The 20,018-nt window shown below is 36.4% G+C and overlaps 1 protein-coding gene and 1 pseudogene across 1 annotated transcript in view; both read left to right on the top strand.

The window, feature by feature from the left end:
- LOC116558305 (disintegrin and metalloproteinase domain-containing protein 5-like) overlaps window positions 1-20,018 on the top strand; it is a 104,086-nt gene that overhangs the window by 40,282 nt on the left and 43,786 nt on the right. Inside the window, exon 13 of the mRNA XM_032288139.1 lies at window positions 18,616-18,711. Coding sequence (XP_032144030.1) covers window positions 18,616-18,711 — 96 coding nt within the window. The remainder of the gene's footprint in view (window positions 1-18,615; window positions 18,712-20,018) is intronic.
- Window positions 19,655-20,018, top strand: part of LOC116558304 — a 1,044-nt pseudogene continuing 680 nt past the window's right edge.

Genomic DNA, 20,018 nt, shown 5'->3' with positions numbered 1-20,018 from the left:
TACTTTTACGAGCTTTACCTCTAGTTTAATCTTATTCTCACAGTGAATATCAGAGAAAAATTCCCTTGTGCTTCCGGAAGGTGGAAGAGAAAAGGAGCCATTCTGAAATAAGCCAGAGCATTCAGTTCTTCTTACCAAGAAGAAATGAAAGGGAGAAATTATCATTAGTATGTTATTATAAATTACACTATCCCTGAAGTGGAATAGTGTTATTTGAAAGTGTACTTGGATTAGTTGTAAATGTATATTTTCATCTCTAGGGCCACCATTAAAAAAGTTTTTAGAAAGTATAACTGATACACTAAGAAAAGATAGAAAATAACACTGTAAAATGCTCAGTTAAACACAAAAGGCAGGCTGAGCATCATGATGTACCCCTGTAGCTTCAACTACTTGAGAAGAAGAGGTGAGAGGATTCCTTGAGCCAAGGAGGTCCAATCAGCCTGAGCAATGTAGTGAGATCCTCTCTCTAAAAAGAAATAAAAAAGGAAAAGAAGAAAGAAGACAAACACAGGGACACAAAGTCACACAAATAGAAAACAGTAATGAATACAGTAGTTATTAATTCAACTGTATTTATTATCACTTTGCTTTCAATGATTTAAGTGCATCAATTTAAAAAATAAAAAAGATTATCAGAATGAATAAAAAACCAAGATCTAGCTATATATTGTGGTGGTTAATACCGAATATCATTTGATTGGATTGAAGGATGCAAAGTATTGTTTCTGGTGTGTCTGTGAGGGTGTTGCCAAAAGAGATTAACATATGCTGGTAAAGGCAGATCCACCTTTAATCTAGGTAGACACCATCTAATCAGCTGCCAGCATGGCCAGAATAAAAGCTGGCAGAAGAACGTGGAAAGGCTAGACTGACTGAGTCTTCTGGCTTACTTCTTTCTCCCATGCTCAATGCTTCCTGCCCTTGAACATCGAACTCCCAAGTTTTTCAGATTTGAGACTCTTGGACCTTCAACCACTGACTGAAACCTGCACTATTGAATGCCCTACTTTTGAGGTTTTGGACTGGCCTCCTTGCTCCTCAGCATTCAGATAGCCTACCGTGGAACCTCACCTTGTGATTGTGTGAGTCAATACTCTTTAATAAACTCCCCTTTATATGTACATCTATCCTATTAATTCTGTCCCTCTATAGAACTCTGACAAATACAGTTGTCTACAAGGAGCCCTCTTTAAGTATAAAGCTACACGTAGATTAAAGAATGGCCAAAAATATACTATGCTAATATTAATAAATCCTGGAGTAGCTATATTAGTTTCAGACAAGCAGTCTTCAGAGTGAGGAAAGTTTTCCTGGATAAAGAGGGACAATTATAATGATGAAGGGGTCAATTCTGCAAGAAGAGATAACAATTTTTAATGTGTATATGACTAAAAGCAGAGGGTCAAAATACATGAGGTAAAAATAGATAGAACTGTAAGGAGAAATAGATGAATCTACTATTATAGTTGGAGACTTCAGCACTTCTCTATCAGAAACAGACAGATCCAGCAGGCAAAAAATCAGTAAGGACATAGTTGAACTTAACAATAACTTTAACCAACTGGATATAACAGACATCTACAGATGACTTCATCCAACAACAAAATAATACAAAGTTTTCTCAAGGGCATATTGAACATTAAGCAAGACAGACCATGTTCTGAGCCACAAATCACCACTTAACAAACTTAAACAAATAGATATCATAAAATGTCTGACCTCAGACCACAGTGAAAATGAACTAGAAATTTGTAACAGATTGCTGGAAAGTCCCAAATACTTGGAGATTAAAAAATACATTTCTAAATAACACATGGGCTATAGAAGAAATATCAGGAGAAATGTAAAAATAGTTCAAACTGAATAAAAATGAATACACAATTATCAAAAGCCATGGTATTCAGCAAAAACAGTGCGCAGAGTAAACTTTATAACATTGGTTACATGTATTAGAAAAGAAAGAGGATCTAAAATCAACAGTCTAAGCTGCCATCTTAAGAAACCAATTAAAGGGGGTTAGGATCCAAGGTGGCCAAATAGGAACAGCTCTGGAGTGCAGTTCCCAGCGAGAACAACGCAAAGGGTGAGTGATCACCACATTTCCAAAGGAGTTTTCACTGCCTATGGACCAGGAGATTCCCAAGCTGAAAAGCACCATGAGTTTGCAGCATGGCTGTTTCAGCTGATGCAACGGGTCTCCACACAAAAACCCACAAAAATCTGGGTGGCCATTTCATCTGGTTCCTGGAATGCCTGGGAGACAGCTGCCCATTCAACTGAAAAGAAGGGGGCTGAAACAGGGAGCCAGGTAATCTGGTTTAGCGGGTCCCATCCCTACAAAGACCAGCAATCTGAAACACTCTGGATTGAGAGTTTCGCATCAAGTGCAGCTGGACCTGGGATGGTCCAGCTCTGTAGGGGGAAGGACGTTGCCATTACCAAGGTGGTTGACCACTTCTGAGGCAGTCCACTATTACCAAGGCAATCCACCCTTACTGAGGAAGTCCACTATACAGAGGCAGTCCACCATTACTCAGGCAGACCACCATTACTGAGGCAGTTCTAATTATACCTCTATAAATAAAACCACAAGGAAGTTCACACAACAGCTGGGAAGAGCCCATGACAGCTCAGCAATGCCTCTGCTGGCAGTCTGTGACTAGGCTACCTCCTTGTTGGGCAGAGCATTTGTGGAAAAAGGCAGCAGTATGTAAGGAACTTATAAATAAAGCCCCACCTTCCCAGGACAGAGCACCTGGGAAAAAAGGTGGTTATGAGTTCCACTGCAGCAGACTTAAATGTACCTGCATAGCAGCTCTGACTGGAACAACGGAGCTCACAGCTCAGCATGTGAGCTCCTATAAGGGACAGACTGTCTCCTCAAGCAGCTCCCTGATCCCTGTATATCCAAAGAGGCACCTCAAAAAGGAGAGCTCAGGCTGACATCTGGGGGGTATCCTTCTGGGATGAAGAAAACAGAAGAATAAACTGGCAGCAACCCTTACTGTTCTGCAGCCACTGCAGGTGATCCCCAGGAAAGCAGGCTCTGGAGTGGACCTCCAGCAGTCCTACACTAGAGGAGCCTGACTGTTAGAAGGAAAAGTAAAAAACGGAATGAAATAACTTCAACATCAACAATAAGGACATCAACTCAGAGACCCCATCCAAAAGTCACCAACTACAAAGACCACAGGTAGATAAATCCACAAAGATGGGAAAAAAACAACTCAAAAAAGGATAAAAACACCCAAAACCAGAACACCTCTCCTCCTCCAAGGGATCACAATCCCTCACCAGCAAGTGAAAAAAGCTGGGTGGAGAGTGAGTCTGATGAATTGACAGAAACAGGCTTCAGAATGTGGGTAATAACAAACTTCTCTGAGCTAAAAGAACATGTTCTAACCCAATGCAAAGAAACTAAGAACCTTGAAAAAAGGTTTGACAAAATGCTAATGAGAATAAACAGTTTAGAGAAGAATATAAATGACTTAATGGAGCTGAAAAACACAGCATGAGAACTTCGGGAAGCATACACAAGTTTCAATAGCCAAATTGACCAAGCAGAAGAAAGGATATCAGAAATTGAAGATAAACTCAATGAAGTAAGATGAGAAGGCAAGATTAGAGAAAAAAGAGTGAAAAGAAATGAACAAAGCCTCCAAGAAATATGGGATTATGTGAAAAAACCTAATGTACATTTGATAGATGTACCTGAATGTGACGGAGAGAATGAATCCAAGCTGAAAAACACTCTTCAGAATATTATCCAGGAGAACTTCCCCAACCTAGCAAGGCAGGCCAATGTTAAAGTCCAGAAAATACAGAGAATATCACAAAGATATTCCTCAAGAAGAGCAACCCAAAGGCACATAATCGTAAGATTCACCAGGGTTGAAATAAAGAACAAATGCTAAGGGAAGCCAGAGAGAAAGGTCGGCTTACCCACAAAGGGAAGCCCATCAGAGTCACAGCGGATCTCCTGGCAAATACCCTACAAACCAGAAGAGAGTGGGGGCCAATATTCAACAGCCTTATGAAAAGAATTTTCAACCTAGCATTTCATATCCAGCCAAACTAAGCTTTATAAGCAAAGGAGAAATAAAATCCTTTATGAACAAGCAATTGCTCAGCGATTCCATCACCACCAGGCCTGCCTTACAAGAACTCCTGAAAGAAGCACTAAACATAGAAAGGAACAACCAGTACCAGCCACTCCGAAAATGTACCAAATGGTAAAGAACATTGACACAATGAAGAAACTGCATCAACTAATGGTCAAAACAACCAGCTAGCATCAAAGTGGCAGGATCAAATTGACAAATACCAATATTAACCTTAAATGTAAATGGGTTAAATGCCCCAATCAAAAGACACAGACTGGCAAATTGGATAAAAAGTTAAAACCCATTTGTGTGCTATATCCAGGAAACTCATCTCACATGCAAGGACACACATAGGCTCAAAATAAAAGGAGGGAGAAAGATTTACCAAGCAAATGGAAAGTAAAAAAAAGCAGGGGTTGCAATCCTAGTCTCTGATAAAATAGACTTTAAACCAATAGTTAATAAAGCTTCCAAAAAAGAAAGCATCAGGTGCAGATGAATTTACTGGTAAATTCTACCAATCATGTAAGGAAAAAACATACCAATTCTCTATGATCTCTTTTATTAGATAAAGGAGAGAAAATACTTCTTATCTTATTCTGTGAAGTCAGCATATTCAAACATTGAAAACCAAGATGAAGGCCTTACAAAGAAAGAAAACTACAAAACAGTATCACTCAAGAGCATAGAGGCAAAAATGCCCAACAAAATATTAGCAAATGAATTCCAACAATGTATAAAAAAATTGTACAACACAGTTGGGTAGGTGGGTTTATCCCAAATGTGGAAGGCTAATTCAACATTTGAAAATCAGCTAATGTAATCCATCACATCAACAAAGTAAAGGTGGAAACATTATGTGATCATGTTAATAGATGCATTAAAATCATTTTATAGAAACTAATAATCATTCAGGATAAAAACTCTGAGTAAATTAAGAATAAGAAAAACTTCCTCAGCTTGATAAAAAATATTAACAAAGAACTTACCTGTGAGGAATTGGAAGCTTTTTTCACTAATTGAAGAACAAATGAAGGATGTCTCCCTTCATCATTACTTTTCAGTATCATACTGGAAGCCCTAAGTAATGCAATAAATGATAAATATAAATAAAATGGATACAGTTTAAGAGGAAGGAAATTAAAGTGTCATTGTTCCCAAATGGCATGATAATCCATGTAGAAAATCTGAAAAAAATCAACAACAACATAAAACTATGTGAAACAAATAAGTGGTTATAATGAGGTTGTAGGATACAAGGTAAATATACAGAAAAGTCAACCTCTTTCATATATACTAATAATGAGCAGGTGTAATTTAAAATTAAAAATGCAATACCATCAACATTCTCATTCCCTGAAATTAAATACTTAAGTATAAATCTAAAGAAAAACTTCAAGATCTATATGAGGAAAACTATAACACACTAATTTTAAAAGAATGAAAAAATTAAATATATTGAGAATTATTCCACGTTTATAAATACAAAACCAATATTGTAAGATGTCAGTTCTTCAAACTTTGATCCAGAAATACAATGCAATCCGAATTAAAATCTCAGAAAGTTGTTTGTAGATACTGAAAAAACGATTCTAAAGTTTGTATGGAGAGGCAATAGACACAGAATAGTCACAAGAAGGACAATCACAAAGTTTGAGGACTGATACTACCTCACTCAAGAGTTATTATAAACTTACAGCTATCAGGAAACTGTGGTATTTGCAGAAGAATAGACAGATTGAGCTTCATCCCGGGGATGCAAGGCTGGTTCAACATATGCAAGTCTATAAATGTAACACACCACATAAACAGAACCAAAGACAAAAACCACATGATTATCTCAATTGATGCAGAGAAGGCCTTTGACAAAATTCAACAGCCCTTTATGCTAAAAACCCTCAATAAGCTAGGTATTGACGGAATGTATCTCAAAATAATAGAAACTATTTACGACAAACCAACGGCCAATATCATACAGAATGGGCAAAAACTGGAAGCATTCTCTTTGATATCTGGCACTAGGCAAGGATGCCCTCTCTCACCACTCCTATTCAATATAGTACTGGAAGTTCTAGGCAGAGCAATCAGGCAAGAGAAAGAAATAAAGGGTGTTCAAATAGGAAAGGAGGAAGTCAAATTGTCTCTATTTGCAGAAGACATGATTGTATATCTGGAAGACGCCATCGTCTTAGCCCAAAATCTCCTGAAACTGATAAGCAACTTCAGCAAAATCTCAGGATACAAAATCAATGTGCAAAAATCACAAGCATTCCTATACAGCAATAACAGACTTAAAGAGAGCCATATCAAGAACGAACTGCCATTCACAATTGCCACAAGGAGAATAAAATACCTAGGAATACAACTAACAAGGAACGTAAAGGACCTCTTCAAGGAGAACTACAAGCCACTGCTCAACGAAATAAGAGAGGACACAAACAGTTGGAGAAACATTCCATGTTCCTGTTTAGGAAGAATCAATATCGTGAAAATGGCCATACTGTCCAAAGTAATTTACAGATTCAATGCTATCCCTATCAAGCTACCAATGACCTTCTTCACAGAACTGGAAAAAACCACCTTAAACTTCATATGGAACCAAAAGAGAGCCCACATAGTGAAGTCAATTCTAAGCAAAAAGAACAAAGCAGGAGGCATCACAATACTGGACTTCAAACGATACTACAAGCCTACAGTAATCAAAACAGCATGGTACTGGTACCAAAACAGAGATATAGACCAATGGAACAGAACAGAGGCCTCGGAGGCAACACAACATATCTACAACCATCCGATCTTTGACAAACCAGACAAAAACAAGCAATGGGGGAAGGATTCCCTGTTCAATAAATGGTGTTGGGAAAGCTGGCTAGCCATGTGCAGAAAGCAGAAACTGGACCCCTTCCTGACACCTTACACTAAAATTAACTCCAGATGGATTAAAGACTTAAACATAAGACCTAACACCATAAAAATCCTAGAAGAAAATCTAGGCAAAACCATTCAGGACATAGGTGTAGACAAGGACTTCATGACCAAAACACCAAAAGCATTGACAACAAAAGCCAAAATAGACAAATGGGACCTAATCAAACTCCACAGCTTCTGCACAGCAAAAGAAACAGTCATTAGAGTGAATCGGCAACAAAACAGAATGGGAAAAAATTTTTGCAGTTTACCCATCTGACAAAGGGCTGATATCCAGAATTTACAAAGAACTAAAACAGATTTACAAGAAAAAAACTAACAAGCCCATTCAAAAGTGGGCAAAGGATATGAACAGACACTTTGCAAAAGAAGACATACATGAGGCCAACAAACATATGAAAAAATGCTCATCACCACTGGTCATCAGAGAAATGCAAATCAAAACAACATTGAGATACCATCTCACGCCAGTTAGAATAGCGATCATTAAAAAATCTGGAGACAACAGATGCTGGAGAGGATGTGGAGAAATAGGAACACTTTTGCACTGTTGGTGGGTGTGTAAATTAGTTCAACCATTGTGGAAGACAGTGTGGCGATTCCTCAAGGACCTAGAAATAGAAATTCCATTTGACCCAGCAATCCCATTACTGGGTATATATCCAAAGGATTAGAAATCGTTCTACTATAAGGACACATGCACACGAATGTTCATTGCAGCACTATTTACAATAGCAAAGACCTGGAACCAACCCAAATGCCCATCGACGATAGACTGGATAGGGAAAATGTGGCACATATACACCATGGAATATTATGCAGCCATCAAAAATGATGAGTTTGGGTCCTTTGTAGGGACATAGATGAACCTGGAAACCATCATTCTCAGCAAACTGACAGAAGAGCAGAAGATAAAACACCGTATGTTCTCACTCATAGGCGGGTGTTGAACAATGAGAACACATGGACACAGGGAGGGGAGCACTACACACTGGGGTCTGTTGGGGAAAAATAGGGGAGGTACAGTCGGTGGAGGGGAGTTGGGGAGAGATGCATGGGGAGAAGTGCTAGATGTGGGTGTTGGGGAGAAAGGCAGCAGATCACACTGCCACATGTGTACCTGTGCAACAATCTTGCATGTTCTTCACATGTACCCCAAAACCTAAAATGCAAAAAAATTAAAAAAAATAAAAAGAATAGATAGATTGATGGAATGGGATAGAGAGCCCAGAAATAGACCCATATAAGTATAGTCATCTGATTTTTGATAGAGGAGCTAAGACCATATGATGGAGCAAAGATAGTATTTTTGACAAATGGTTCTAGAGCTGGATATCCATGTGCAAAAATTTGAATATTGATAGAAATTTTATACCTTTTGTGTAAATTAACTTAAAATGGATCACAGTCCTAAATGTAAAATGCAAAACTATAACACTTCTGTAACATAACATAAAAGAAAATCTATATGATCTTGGGTTTGACAGTAACTTTTTAGGTAAACCAAAGGCACATCCATGAAAGAAATAATTGAGACAATGGGCTGTATTGAAATTTAAAAACTTTCTTCTTTGAAAAAGATGCTTTCAAGAAAATGAAAAGTCACAGATTTTGATAAAATATTTGCAAAGGACAGACATTAAAGGGGACTTTATCCAAAATACACAAAGGACTCTTAAAACTCAGTTACACAGCTTGGCTGCGTCCTCACCCAAATCTCATCTTGAATTGTAGTTCCCATAATCCCCATGTGTTGTGGGAGGGACCTAATGGAAGGTAATTGAATCATAGTGTTGGTTAGCCTCATGCTGTTACAGTGATAATCAGTGAGTTCTCATGAGATTTGATGGTTTTATAAGGGTTTTGTTGCCCCTTTTGCTTGGCACTTCTTATTGCTGTCATGTGAAGAAGAACATGTTTCCTTCCTCTTTTGTCATAATTTTAAATGTTCTGAGGCCTCCCCAGCCATGTTGAACTGTGAGTCAATTAAACTTCTTTACAAATTACCCACTTTCAGATATGTCTTTATTAGCATGTGAGACTGAACTAATACAGCAAATTGGTACCAGGAGTTTGGTGCTGCTGTAAAGATAAAGATGTGAAAATGACTTTGGAACTGTGTAACAGGCAGAGGTTGTAACAGTTTGGAGGGTTCAGAAGAAGACAGGAATATTTGGGAAATTTTGGAATGTACTTGAGACTTGTTGAATAGGTTTGATGCAAATGGTGGTAGTGGTGTGGACAATGAAGTTCAGGCTGAGGTGGTCTCAGATGGAGATGAAGAACTTCTTGAGAACTGGAATAAAAGTGACTCTTTATATGCTTTAGCATGAGACTGTCAACATTTTGCCCCTGCACTAGAGATCTATCGAACTTTGAACATGAGAGAGGTAATTTAGAGTATCTAGCAGAAGCAATTTCTAAGCAACAAAGCATTCAATATTTGACTTGGGTGCTGTTAAAGCATTAAGTTTTATGTATTCACAAAGATATGGTTTGGAATTGGAACTTATGTGTAAAAGGGAGGCAGAGTATAAAAGTCTGAAAAATTTGCAGGCTGACGATGTGTTAGAGAAGAAAAAAACGTTTTCTGAGGAGAAAAAGAAATTCAAGCTGTCTCTAGAAATTTGTATAATGAGGAGCCAATGTTAATCACCAAGAGAATGGGGAAAACATCTTCAGGGCATGTCAGAGGTCTTCAGCACAGACCTTCTCATCACAGACCCAGAGGCCTAGGAGGAAAAAAATGGTTTTGTGGGTGGGGCCCAGGGCCTTGCTGCTTTGTGCAGTCTCAGGATTTGGTGTTCTGCATCCCAACCATGGCTAAAAGGGGCCAAGGCATAGCTCAGGCCATGGCTTCAGAGGGTGCAAGCCCCAAGCCTTAGCAGCTTCCACATGGTGTTGAGCTTGTGGGTGCACAGAAGTCAAGAGCTGGGGTTTGGAACTTCTGCTTAGATTTCAAAGGATGTATGGAAATGCCTGGATGTCCAGGCATAAGTTTGCTGCAGGGTGGCACCCTCGTGGAGAACATTGCAAGGCAGTACAAAAGAGAAATGTGGGATTTGAACCCCTCCCCAGAGAGTCCCCACTATGACACTACCTAGTGGAGCTGTGAGAAGAGGGCCATTTGTTCTCCAGACTTCAGAATGGTAGATCCACTGTCAGCTTGCATTGTGCATCTGCAAATGCCACAAGCACTCAATGCCAGCCCATGAAGGAAGCTGGGAGGGGATGTATACCCTGCAAAACCACAGGGGCAGAGCTGCCCAAGGCTGTGGGAGCCCACCTTTTGCATCAGTGTGATCTGGATGTGAGACATGGTGTCAAAGAGATCATTTCAGAGCTTTAATATTTGACTGCCCCACTGGATTTTGGACTTGCATGGGGCATGTAGCCTCTTTATTTTGGCCAATTTCTCCCATTTGGAATGGGTGTATTTACCCAGTGGCTGTATCTCCATTGCATCTAGAAAGTAACCAGCTTTTGATTTTACAGGCTCATAGGCAGAAGGAACTTGCCCTGATGGGAAAGCATGATTGCGTTTTAAAATGTGAGGATGAAATTTGGGAAGGACCATGGGCACAGCGATATGGTTTGGCTGTGTCCCCACCCGAATTTAATCTTGAATTGTAGTTCCCATAATCCCCATGTGTTGTGGGAGGGACCCAGTAAGAGGTTACTGAATCATGGTGATAGTTACTCTAATGCTGTTCTGTGATAGTCAGTGACCGCTCTTGAGATCTGATGGTTTTATAAGGGGCTTTTCCCCTTTTGCTCGGCACTTCTTGCTGCAGCCATGTGAAGAAGGATGTGTTTTCTTCCCTTTCTGCCATGATTTTAAGTGTCCTAAGGCCTCCTAGCCATGCTGAACTGTGAGTCAATTAAACCTCTTACCTTTATAAGTTACCCAGTCTTAGGTATGTTTTTATGTATGTGTAAGAAGAGACTAATACACTCAACACTAAGAAAACAAACAACCTGAGTAAAAAATGGGCAAAGGACTTTAAAAGACACTTTGTCAGAAAAGATATATAGATGGCAAATACAAAAAGATGTTCCACATTGTATATTATTGTTGAAATGTAAATTAAAACACCAAGATACCACTATATACCTATTAAATGATCAAAATTCTGGAACACTAAAAACACAAAATGCTGATGAGGTTGTGGGGTAACAGGAATTTTCAGTCATTATTTAGTAAGCAAGATGAGTGGAATGCAAAATAGCACAGCCATTTTGGAAAATAGGTTGGTGGTTGCTTAGAAAACTGAATATGCTCTTACCATATTATCTGGCAATCACTCTCTTAGTATTTACCGAAAAGAGCTACAGATTTATATCTACAAAAAAACATGCACACACGTTTCTAGTAGCTGCACACAGATGTTTCTAGTAGCTTTATTTGTAATTGCCAAAACTTGGAGGCAACTCAAATGTTTTTAAACAGGTAAATGAATAAATAGTATGTGGCACATTGGACAATGGGGCACTATTTAGTGCTAAAAAGAATTGAGCTATAAAGCCATGAAAAAACATGAAGGAATTGAAAATATGCATTACTAAGTAAAAGATGCCATCTGAATAACTATGTATACCACATGGTTTCAGCTACATGACATTCTAGAAAAGACAACAGTATGGGGAGAGTAGAAAGATCAGCAGTTCCCAGGGGTTAAAGAGAAGGAAGGGATGATTAGGCAGAACACAGAGAACTTTTAGGACAGTGAAACTACTCTGTATGATACTGTGGTGGTTGATACATGTCATTATGAATTTTTCAAATACGTATCATGTATAGCACCAAAGTAAACCCTAACTAATGTAAAATTGAACTCCAGGTGGTAATGGTGTGTCAATGTAGGGTTATTGTTTGTAACAAATGTACCACTCTGAGCTGTTGTTAAGCAGGGAGGCTGTATATGTGGGTGGGCAAGAGTTATGCGGAAAATCTCTGTCTTCTGCCTAATTTTGCTGTAATCCTAACAATACTCTAAACATACTATCTACTAAAGAAAATCTAAAAAGACCAAATCTATATTTCTTTGGAGTATGCTTACAACTCAATTAAAAGGGGACAAATGATCTAAAAAAATGGGCAAAGTAATTTGGACAGTTTACAGTAGAGTGTTTATAAATGACAATAAGAAAATGCAGTGATGTTTAATATCACCAGTCACCTGGGAAAATAATTAAAACCACATCATATACACTGCACATGTATCAGAAGGTCTGCAAAAATACACCCCCTTCTGATAAAAACAGTGAGTTTTGTTGAGATGTAGAACAGCTGAAATGTGTATCAATTGCTAGTTGGGTGTAAAAATATTTGAAACATTTTGACAATGTCTTGTAAAGTTAAATATATACTTTCCTTTTGACCTAGATTTCCATCTCTGAGTATTTTTTATTCCAAAGAAATGAAAATATATACCCCCCAAAATGTTTGTACATGAATGTTTAGAGCCACCTTATTTTGGCAGCCAAATACTAGAAGCAATCCAAATATCCATCATCATGTGGACAGATACATTGTGGTATTTCTAATCATTAGAAAACTACTTAGCAATAAAAAATGAAGAAAATGTTGGTAAATGTAACAGCATTGGTGAATCACAAAAGAAGATTATGCTGATTGAAATGAGCCAGATTTACAAGTTTATACAAGATTCTTTTTTATGTGAAATTATTAAAAAGATAGAAAGTAATCTTTAGTGTGAAGGAGTGGTTGACTTCAATAAATAGGAGTACCTCTGGTTGGCAATAGGAGTGTTCTGTAACTTGATTATATGGGTAAATGCATATGGCAAAATTTATTAAACTAAACATTTTAAATGGGTGTAGTTCATTGCAGTTAAGTTATTCAAAGAGTACATGCTTTCAGTTATGTAAGAATACTCTCTGCTGTAAATTCATACAGCCAGAATGCTTCTCCCAGAATACTTTCATTGATTCTATAGTTAACTCAATGTATGATTGTGATTCAATCATGATTTGATAATTGGAATTCTAACCTAATTTTCTCTTACCAAATAAATTTATTTTTATTAAATCTGGTACATTAGCTACTGTTGAATTATTTCTTAACCTCATACAAACTATATTTATTAAACTGAAACCTTTTAGCCCCTGTACCATGACAATCAACAAAACCTGATTTAGGCCTTGATGTGTAGCACTTGCTGAAATTCTTCCTTTAAACATTCCCACAGTGGTGGATTTCAAGTGACAAATGCAACATTATTAAATGCAGAGTTGAAAAAATGTGAATGGTAGCAGCTCATTATACAACATTTCCACCAAAAACTAATAATAGCCACTAATATCATCAAGAGCATAGGTAAAATTAAAGTGTAGGAAAATAAGAAATGATGCTTTCAATAATGGCTAGCTTTTAAAAATACAATTTATTTAATTGTAAATTAATGAAATTAAATTTTGATTAATGGCTTTGTTAGCAACCAGTTCATGAAATTTCTGAAAATTTAAAAATTGGCCCTTGCAAGCCACAACAGGCTAGGTCCAGCACGCCTGCAATAATTCTAAATTAAACATCACCCAAACATAGTTTTAAAATATTTTAAAGCAAAATTTTCCATGCAGAGAGACAGATAAATTAATCACTTTAAGAGGTGTTAACACATCTTTGGCAGGAAACAATAGAAAAAGCAAATGAAAAAAATTACTGAAGATACACGATATTTGAACAACAAATTAAAGATAACCTAATTAAAATATATAAAACATTTTTTCTAAGAGCTGCTGAAAACACATTATTTTATTTACATTTTATAATTTCTACTTTTATTTTAGATTGGGGAATACATGTGCAGGGTTCTTTTTTGGGTATATTGTGTGATGCTGAGGTTTCAGGTACAACTTATTCTGTCACTTAGACACTGAGCTTAGTACCCAATAGTTTTTCCACCCTTGCCTCCCTCCTTCACTTCCCACTCTGGTAGGCCTCAGTATCTATTGTTGCTACCTTTACGTCTATGAGTACCCAGTGTTTAGTTCCCACTTATAAGTAAGAATATGCAGTGTTTAGTTTTCTGTTCCTTCATTAATTCACTTAGGATAATGGATATGGTTTTTGTTTTTACTTCTATTTATGTGGTGAATTATATTTATTGATTTGCATGTATTGAACCAATCTTGCATCTCATGAATGAAGCCTACTTGATGATGGTGAATTAGCTTTTTGACGCGGTCCTGGGTTTGGTTTGCTACTATTTTGTTGAGGATCCTTATGTCTATTTTTGTCAGAAATAGTAGCCTGTAGCTTTCCTTTTTTTCATTGTGCCTTAGCCTGGTTTTGTTATTAGGGTTATAGTGACTTCATAGAATGAGTTAGGGAGGAGTTCCTCCTTCTTGGTGTTTTAGAGTAGTTTCAGTGGAATTGCTGCCAGCTCTTCTTTGTATGTCTGGTTGAATTTAGCTGTGAATTCAACTGGTCTGAGCCTTTTTTTGGTTGGTAGGTTTTTATTACTGATTCAATTTCTGAACTCTATGTTAGCCTGTTCAGGGTTTCAATTTCTTCTGATTCAATCTTGGGAGATGGTGGCTTTCCAGGAATATATCCATTTCCTCTAGATTTTTTAGTTCGTGTGCATAGACGTATTATTAATAGGCTTAGTATTTTTTACATTGCTGTGTGGTTGGTTATAATGTTACCTTTGTCATTTCTGATTACACTATTCTTATTTGAATCTTCCCTCTTTTTTCTTTGTTAATGTAGCTAGTGGTCTATCAATCTTGTTCATCCTTTCAAAACACACACTTGGTTTTGTTGATTCTTTGTATTTTTGAGTTTCAATATTATTCCATTCTGCTCTTATTTTAGTTATTTCTTTTTTTCTGATATCTGTGGGGTTAGTGTGTCCTTGTTTTCCTGGTTTCTCCTGGTGTGAGGTTAGAGCGTTAATCTGAGGTCTAACTTTTTGACATAAGCATTTGCTGCTATAAAATTTCCTTTTAACACCATTTGTGCTGCATCCCAGAGATTTTGCTGTGTTATGTCTGTTTTCATTTATTTCAAAGAATTTTTTGATTTCTGCCTTAACTTCATTGTTTATTCAAAAGATATTCAGGAGCAAGTTGTTTAATTTTTATGTAATTGTGTGGTTTTGAGAGACGTTCTTCGTATTGATGTCTATTTTTATTTCACTATAGTCCAAGATTATGCTTGATGTGATTTTGATTTCTTAAAATTTATTGAGACTTGCTTTATCATCAGTCATATGGTTGATCGTAGAGTATGCTCTGTGTACAGATGAGAAAAATACATATTTTGTGGTTGATGAGTGGTGTGTTCTATAGATGTCTATTGGGTCCAATTGGTCAAGACTAAAATTTCAGGCCAGGATTCCTCTGTTAGCTTTCTGCCTCAGTGATCTGTCTAATGCTGTCAGTGGAGATGTTAAAGTTCCCCACTATTATTTTTGGCTATTTAAGTCTTTTGGTAGGTCTAGTAGTACTTGTTTTATGAATTTGGGTGCTCCAATGTTGGGTGCAAATATTTTTAGAATAGTTATATCTTCTCACTGAATTGAACTTTTTATCATTATGTAATGTCATTCTTTGTCCTTTTTAAAAATTGTTGTTGGTTTAACATCTGTTTTATCTGATGTAAGAATAGAGACTGGGTTCTTTTTTGTTTGTTTTGTGTTTGCATGATAGATGTCACTGCAACCATTTACTTTGAGTCCATGAGTGTCATTACATGTCATATGGGTCTCTTGAAGATAGCAGACAAATGGTTCTTATTTTTTTATCCAATTTGCCACTCTGTGCCTTTTGAGAAGGGCATTTAGAGCATTTAAATTCAAGGTTGATATTGATATGTGAGGTTTTGATACTATTATAAAGTTGTTAGCTGCCTGCTTTGTAATTTCTATTGTGCATTGCTTTAGAGGATCTGTAGGGTAGGTATTTAAGTGTGTTTTTGTGGCAGCATGTATCATTCTTTTGTTTCCTTGTTTAGAACTCTCTTAAGGATCTCTTGTAAGGCTGGTCTTTTGGTAATGAATTCCCTTAGCACTTGCTTATCTGGGAAATATTTTATTACTCTATTTGTGAAGCTTAGTTTAATGGGATATAAGATTCTTAGCTGGAGTTTCTTTAAAAATGCTGAAAACAATCTCCCAATGGCACCTGGCTTGTAAGATATCCATTGAGAAATTCAGTGTTAGTTGATGTGTTTCCCTTTATACATGATCTGACCCTTTTCTCTAGTTGCCTTTAAGGTTTTTTTTATTAGCATTGAACTTGGACAATGTAGTGACTATGTGTATTGGGAACACATTTTTTTAACCATAATAAATATATTCAACATATCAATATTTTATTCCAATCACTGCCTGCTAATCCTGGGTCTTGACCAAGCCATATGTAGCCCTAGAGGTTATGAGACAACTGGGTGAAATTATATTTTCAAAGTAGCTATGCATTAACTATGTAAATTATACACAAATATATGATAATTGTAAAAAAATCAAACATAAAGACATTAAAGATAAAAGTAAAATTTCCTCTTGGGACCATCACTCCCATATATAAAGTCCCTTTTGTTAACAGCTTTGTGTATATATTTTTAGATATTTTATTCTATTTTTCATATATATACGTATCTATAGAAATATGGGGTATAATTCTGTGGAGAAAATTCTGGACAAATGATATTCTGTGCATTTTTTGCAAATTGCTTTTCTTACTCAACAATAAGCTTCAAATATGTTTTGTATCTAGACAAAGTCTGCAGAGTGTTCCAGGGGGAAAAAAACATACACAAGAGTATGTTTATCTAGTACATTGCAGCAAAGTATAAATCAAGAAATAGATCAATTAACTATTTATCTGCTGAGAAGTTCACTCAATAAACCAATTAACATAGCCAGAATATCCCCAATATTTGCAAAGTTAAAAAAAGTATGCTGTTAAATTTCCAGCAGGTGAATATATTACAATGAAAATTAGATAATATCAAAACTCAGCAATATATCTATAACCATATTTCAATGAAAATTTATAGATTTAAGTGTATAAATAGTAAAGATAAAAGCAAGAATTAAAAAATAAGCAATCATTATATAATAGCTTAAAGAGAAAAAGAACTTGATTCCTTGAAAGAAGTAAAATAAAGTTAAAATTTTTCAAATAACGCTAATGAAACCAATTAAGGGGTATAAACAGCCAATATCGGGACTGAAAAAGAATAATAATTTTTAAAAAAACTTCAGAAACTACAGCTAGAAAGAGGACATAATGAAAAATTTTATATTAATAAATATGAATATTCAGTGAATATGAAAGACTACTAGAATGGCAAAAGTTACAGTTAGTGACTCAATGAAAAACAAATTAAAATAGTCTTATAACTAACAAAAGAGTTGTATCTGTATTTTAAAAACTTCTGATAACAACACTAGATTTATCTGATAAATTCTAACATTGAAGGAGGAAATAATCTATTTTTTTTTTCAAACAAAGCTCCACTCATTTTATAAACCAGTGTAAACCTGACACAAAAAAACCTTTGAGAAGCTTATTATAAGTGAAGAAAATTAGAGACCAGACTCACTCATGAACTTAGATACATAAATTCTAAACAAATATTAGCAAGACAAATCGGGGCTTATTTTAATAATGTAAACTTGACTTTGTTTTTGAAAATAAAACAATCTTATTCACCACCATAAGAGAAATAAGGACAAAATTTATGCTAGGTCCAATAAATAAATACGAACCGTACTGTAAAATTAAACATCCATTTTCTAGAGCAGTGTTCTTCAACAGAACTTTCCATAATTATGGAAGTGTTCTTTTGTGCCATACAATGCACTTTCCACTAATCACGTGTCTGTTGAGCACTCAAAATGTGGCTTATATGACTGAGTACATTAATTATTAACTTTATTTAATGTTAGTTAACTTAAATTTAAATAGCTGCACATGGCTAGTGGTTATCATATTTAACATTGCAGCTCTAGAATCTCTAGTTTTTCATTTTTTCCAAAAGAAGTTAAGTGGAGGCATTGAGAAAACAGTAAACATTTGTGATTTTATGAACCATTTTTGAGGTTAATTTTTGTTTCTATGCATGAATAAATCTGGCTGATATGATTTGTTATAAGATCAATAATATAAGAAAATGTTTAAAGAGAATGCTAGTTAATAAGATATCTAATAACTGTTTCCTCTAGGTTTTGGCCCCATAGGAATATCATTGAAATTATATGAAATATAGTAACATAATACATTTCTTTTGTAAAATTTCAAGTTTTATTTTAGCTACAGGGGGTACATTTGCAGATTTGTTATATGGGCAAATTGCACAGAGGTGGAGAGTGTAGTACCCAACAGGTGTTTTTTTAAACCCACTCTTTTTCTCCCCGCTCAAGACAATACCTTTATTTCACATATTGATTTCTCTAAATTTCATATAAAGAATGGGATTATGAAAAATCTGTGAATTTTAGAAAAGCTTTATACTTTGTAAAGTTTTATGTCACAGTTTTATTTGATGGTACCTAATTATATATGGTTAGCACTTACCATTTTTTTTTTTTTTTTTTTTTTACAGAATTGTACACATAAATTATGCTGTGACCCTGCAACATGTACAATGAAACGTAATGTGCAATGTGGTTCCGGAGAGTGCTGTTCACAAGAATGCAAGGTAAGTGGCAATTCATATCTGATAATGGCTCAGCATCAAATTTTTTGAAATACCTCTTTTAAGGAGATGGAAAACATATCAGAAACATGTTCAGCCCTCACCACCATATTATATCCAAGCAACATAAGACCCACTATCATACTTAAATCCATTCAGTAATCTGTCACTCTCTGTACATAATGCCTAATGCTTCTTCTCTCTCCACTTAACTTTCCAACTCAAGATATCAGTTATCGTTACAATCATTTGGTCTCTCTTATTGACACCATTTAATGAATTCCTGATGGACAAGAGATAGAGCAAGATGGTGGAATAGGACTCTCCAGTGATTGTTCCCTCACAGAAACCTCAATTTGAATAACTGTTTATGCATGAAAATACCTTCATAAGAGCTAAGGAAGCCAGGTGATGAAATGGCTCCATTGTCTGGGTTATATACCCTGGTTCTTTGTCACAATCAAGAAAGAATTCAGGACATGGACACACATGAGGAGTGGGTTTAGAAGTGGAAAATTTAGTAGAAAAAGAAGAAGTGAGAGAGAAAAAGCTTTCTTATAATGAGGAAGTGGTTCACCAGAAAGGTCTCCTGTTTCCTCTGGAACAGTCAGTTTTGTACAGAGGCTTGAGGAGGTGGTGATTAATTTATATAGGGCTCAGGGAATTGGTTTCGCCAGATGTGCCATTTACATCCCTGGAAAAGACTGGCCCTCCCACCCTAGTCTTCTATTATGCAAATGCAGCCTCCATCTGGCGGCAGCCATGATACCTGTACACGTGGTTTTACTTGAAGGCTGTCATGATACCCATAAATGTGATGACAAAAAAAAAAAAAAAAGCAGGAGACACCATATTGAATGTACCTTGGTGCCAGGTACATTTGCCGGTATTGACAAATAAAAGCTTCTAGGGGACGGTAGAAGGACCTGCGGCGGGCCTACTTCGACCGTCTCTCTGGCCTGTTTCTCTCGGCCTGGGACTGTGCGCTCAGCACAGCACCACGAAGTGGGACAATCAGGTGGCCTATATGAACCCAATAGCAGTGGCAAGATCAAGGGGTCCAATCCAGTCTTTAGGGCCAATAATACAGAATTATCTGAATCGACCAAGGCCTACCTGGGAAGAAGTCATAGAGCAACTAGAAAAGAAGAAAGACTCCCAAGTTTTGGCTGAATTTGAAGAAAAAAATGAATGAGAACTGGAAGAAAGAACTAGAAAAACACGAGGAGAAATTGTTAAGTGGAAGTGAAAGCTCATCCAAAAAAAAAAAAAAAAAAAGAAAAGAGAAAGAAAAAAGAAAAGAAGAAATC

The sequence above is a fragment of the Sapajus apella genome, unplaced genomic scaffold (assembly GCF_009761245.1).
Source record: "Sapajus apella isolate SASKATOON/1434 unplaced genomic scaffold, GSC_monkey_1.0 scaffold21, whole genome shotgun sequence".
NCBI classification, from domain to species: domain Eukaryota; kingdom Metazoa; phylum Chordata; class Mammalia; order Primates; family Cebidae; genus Sapajus; species Sapajus apella.
Note: the sequence above shows the minus strand (reverse complement) of the source record. Positions and strands in the feature narration are given on the sequence as shown.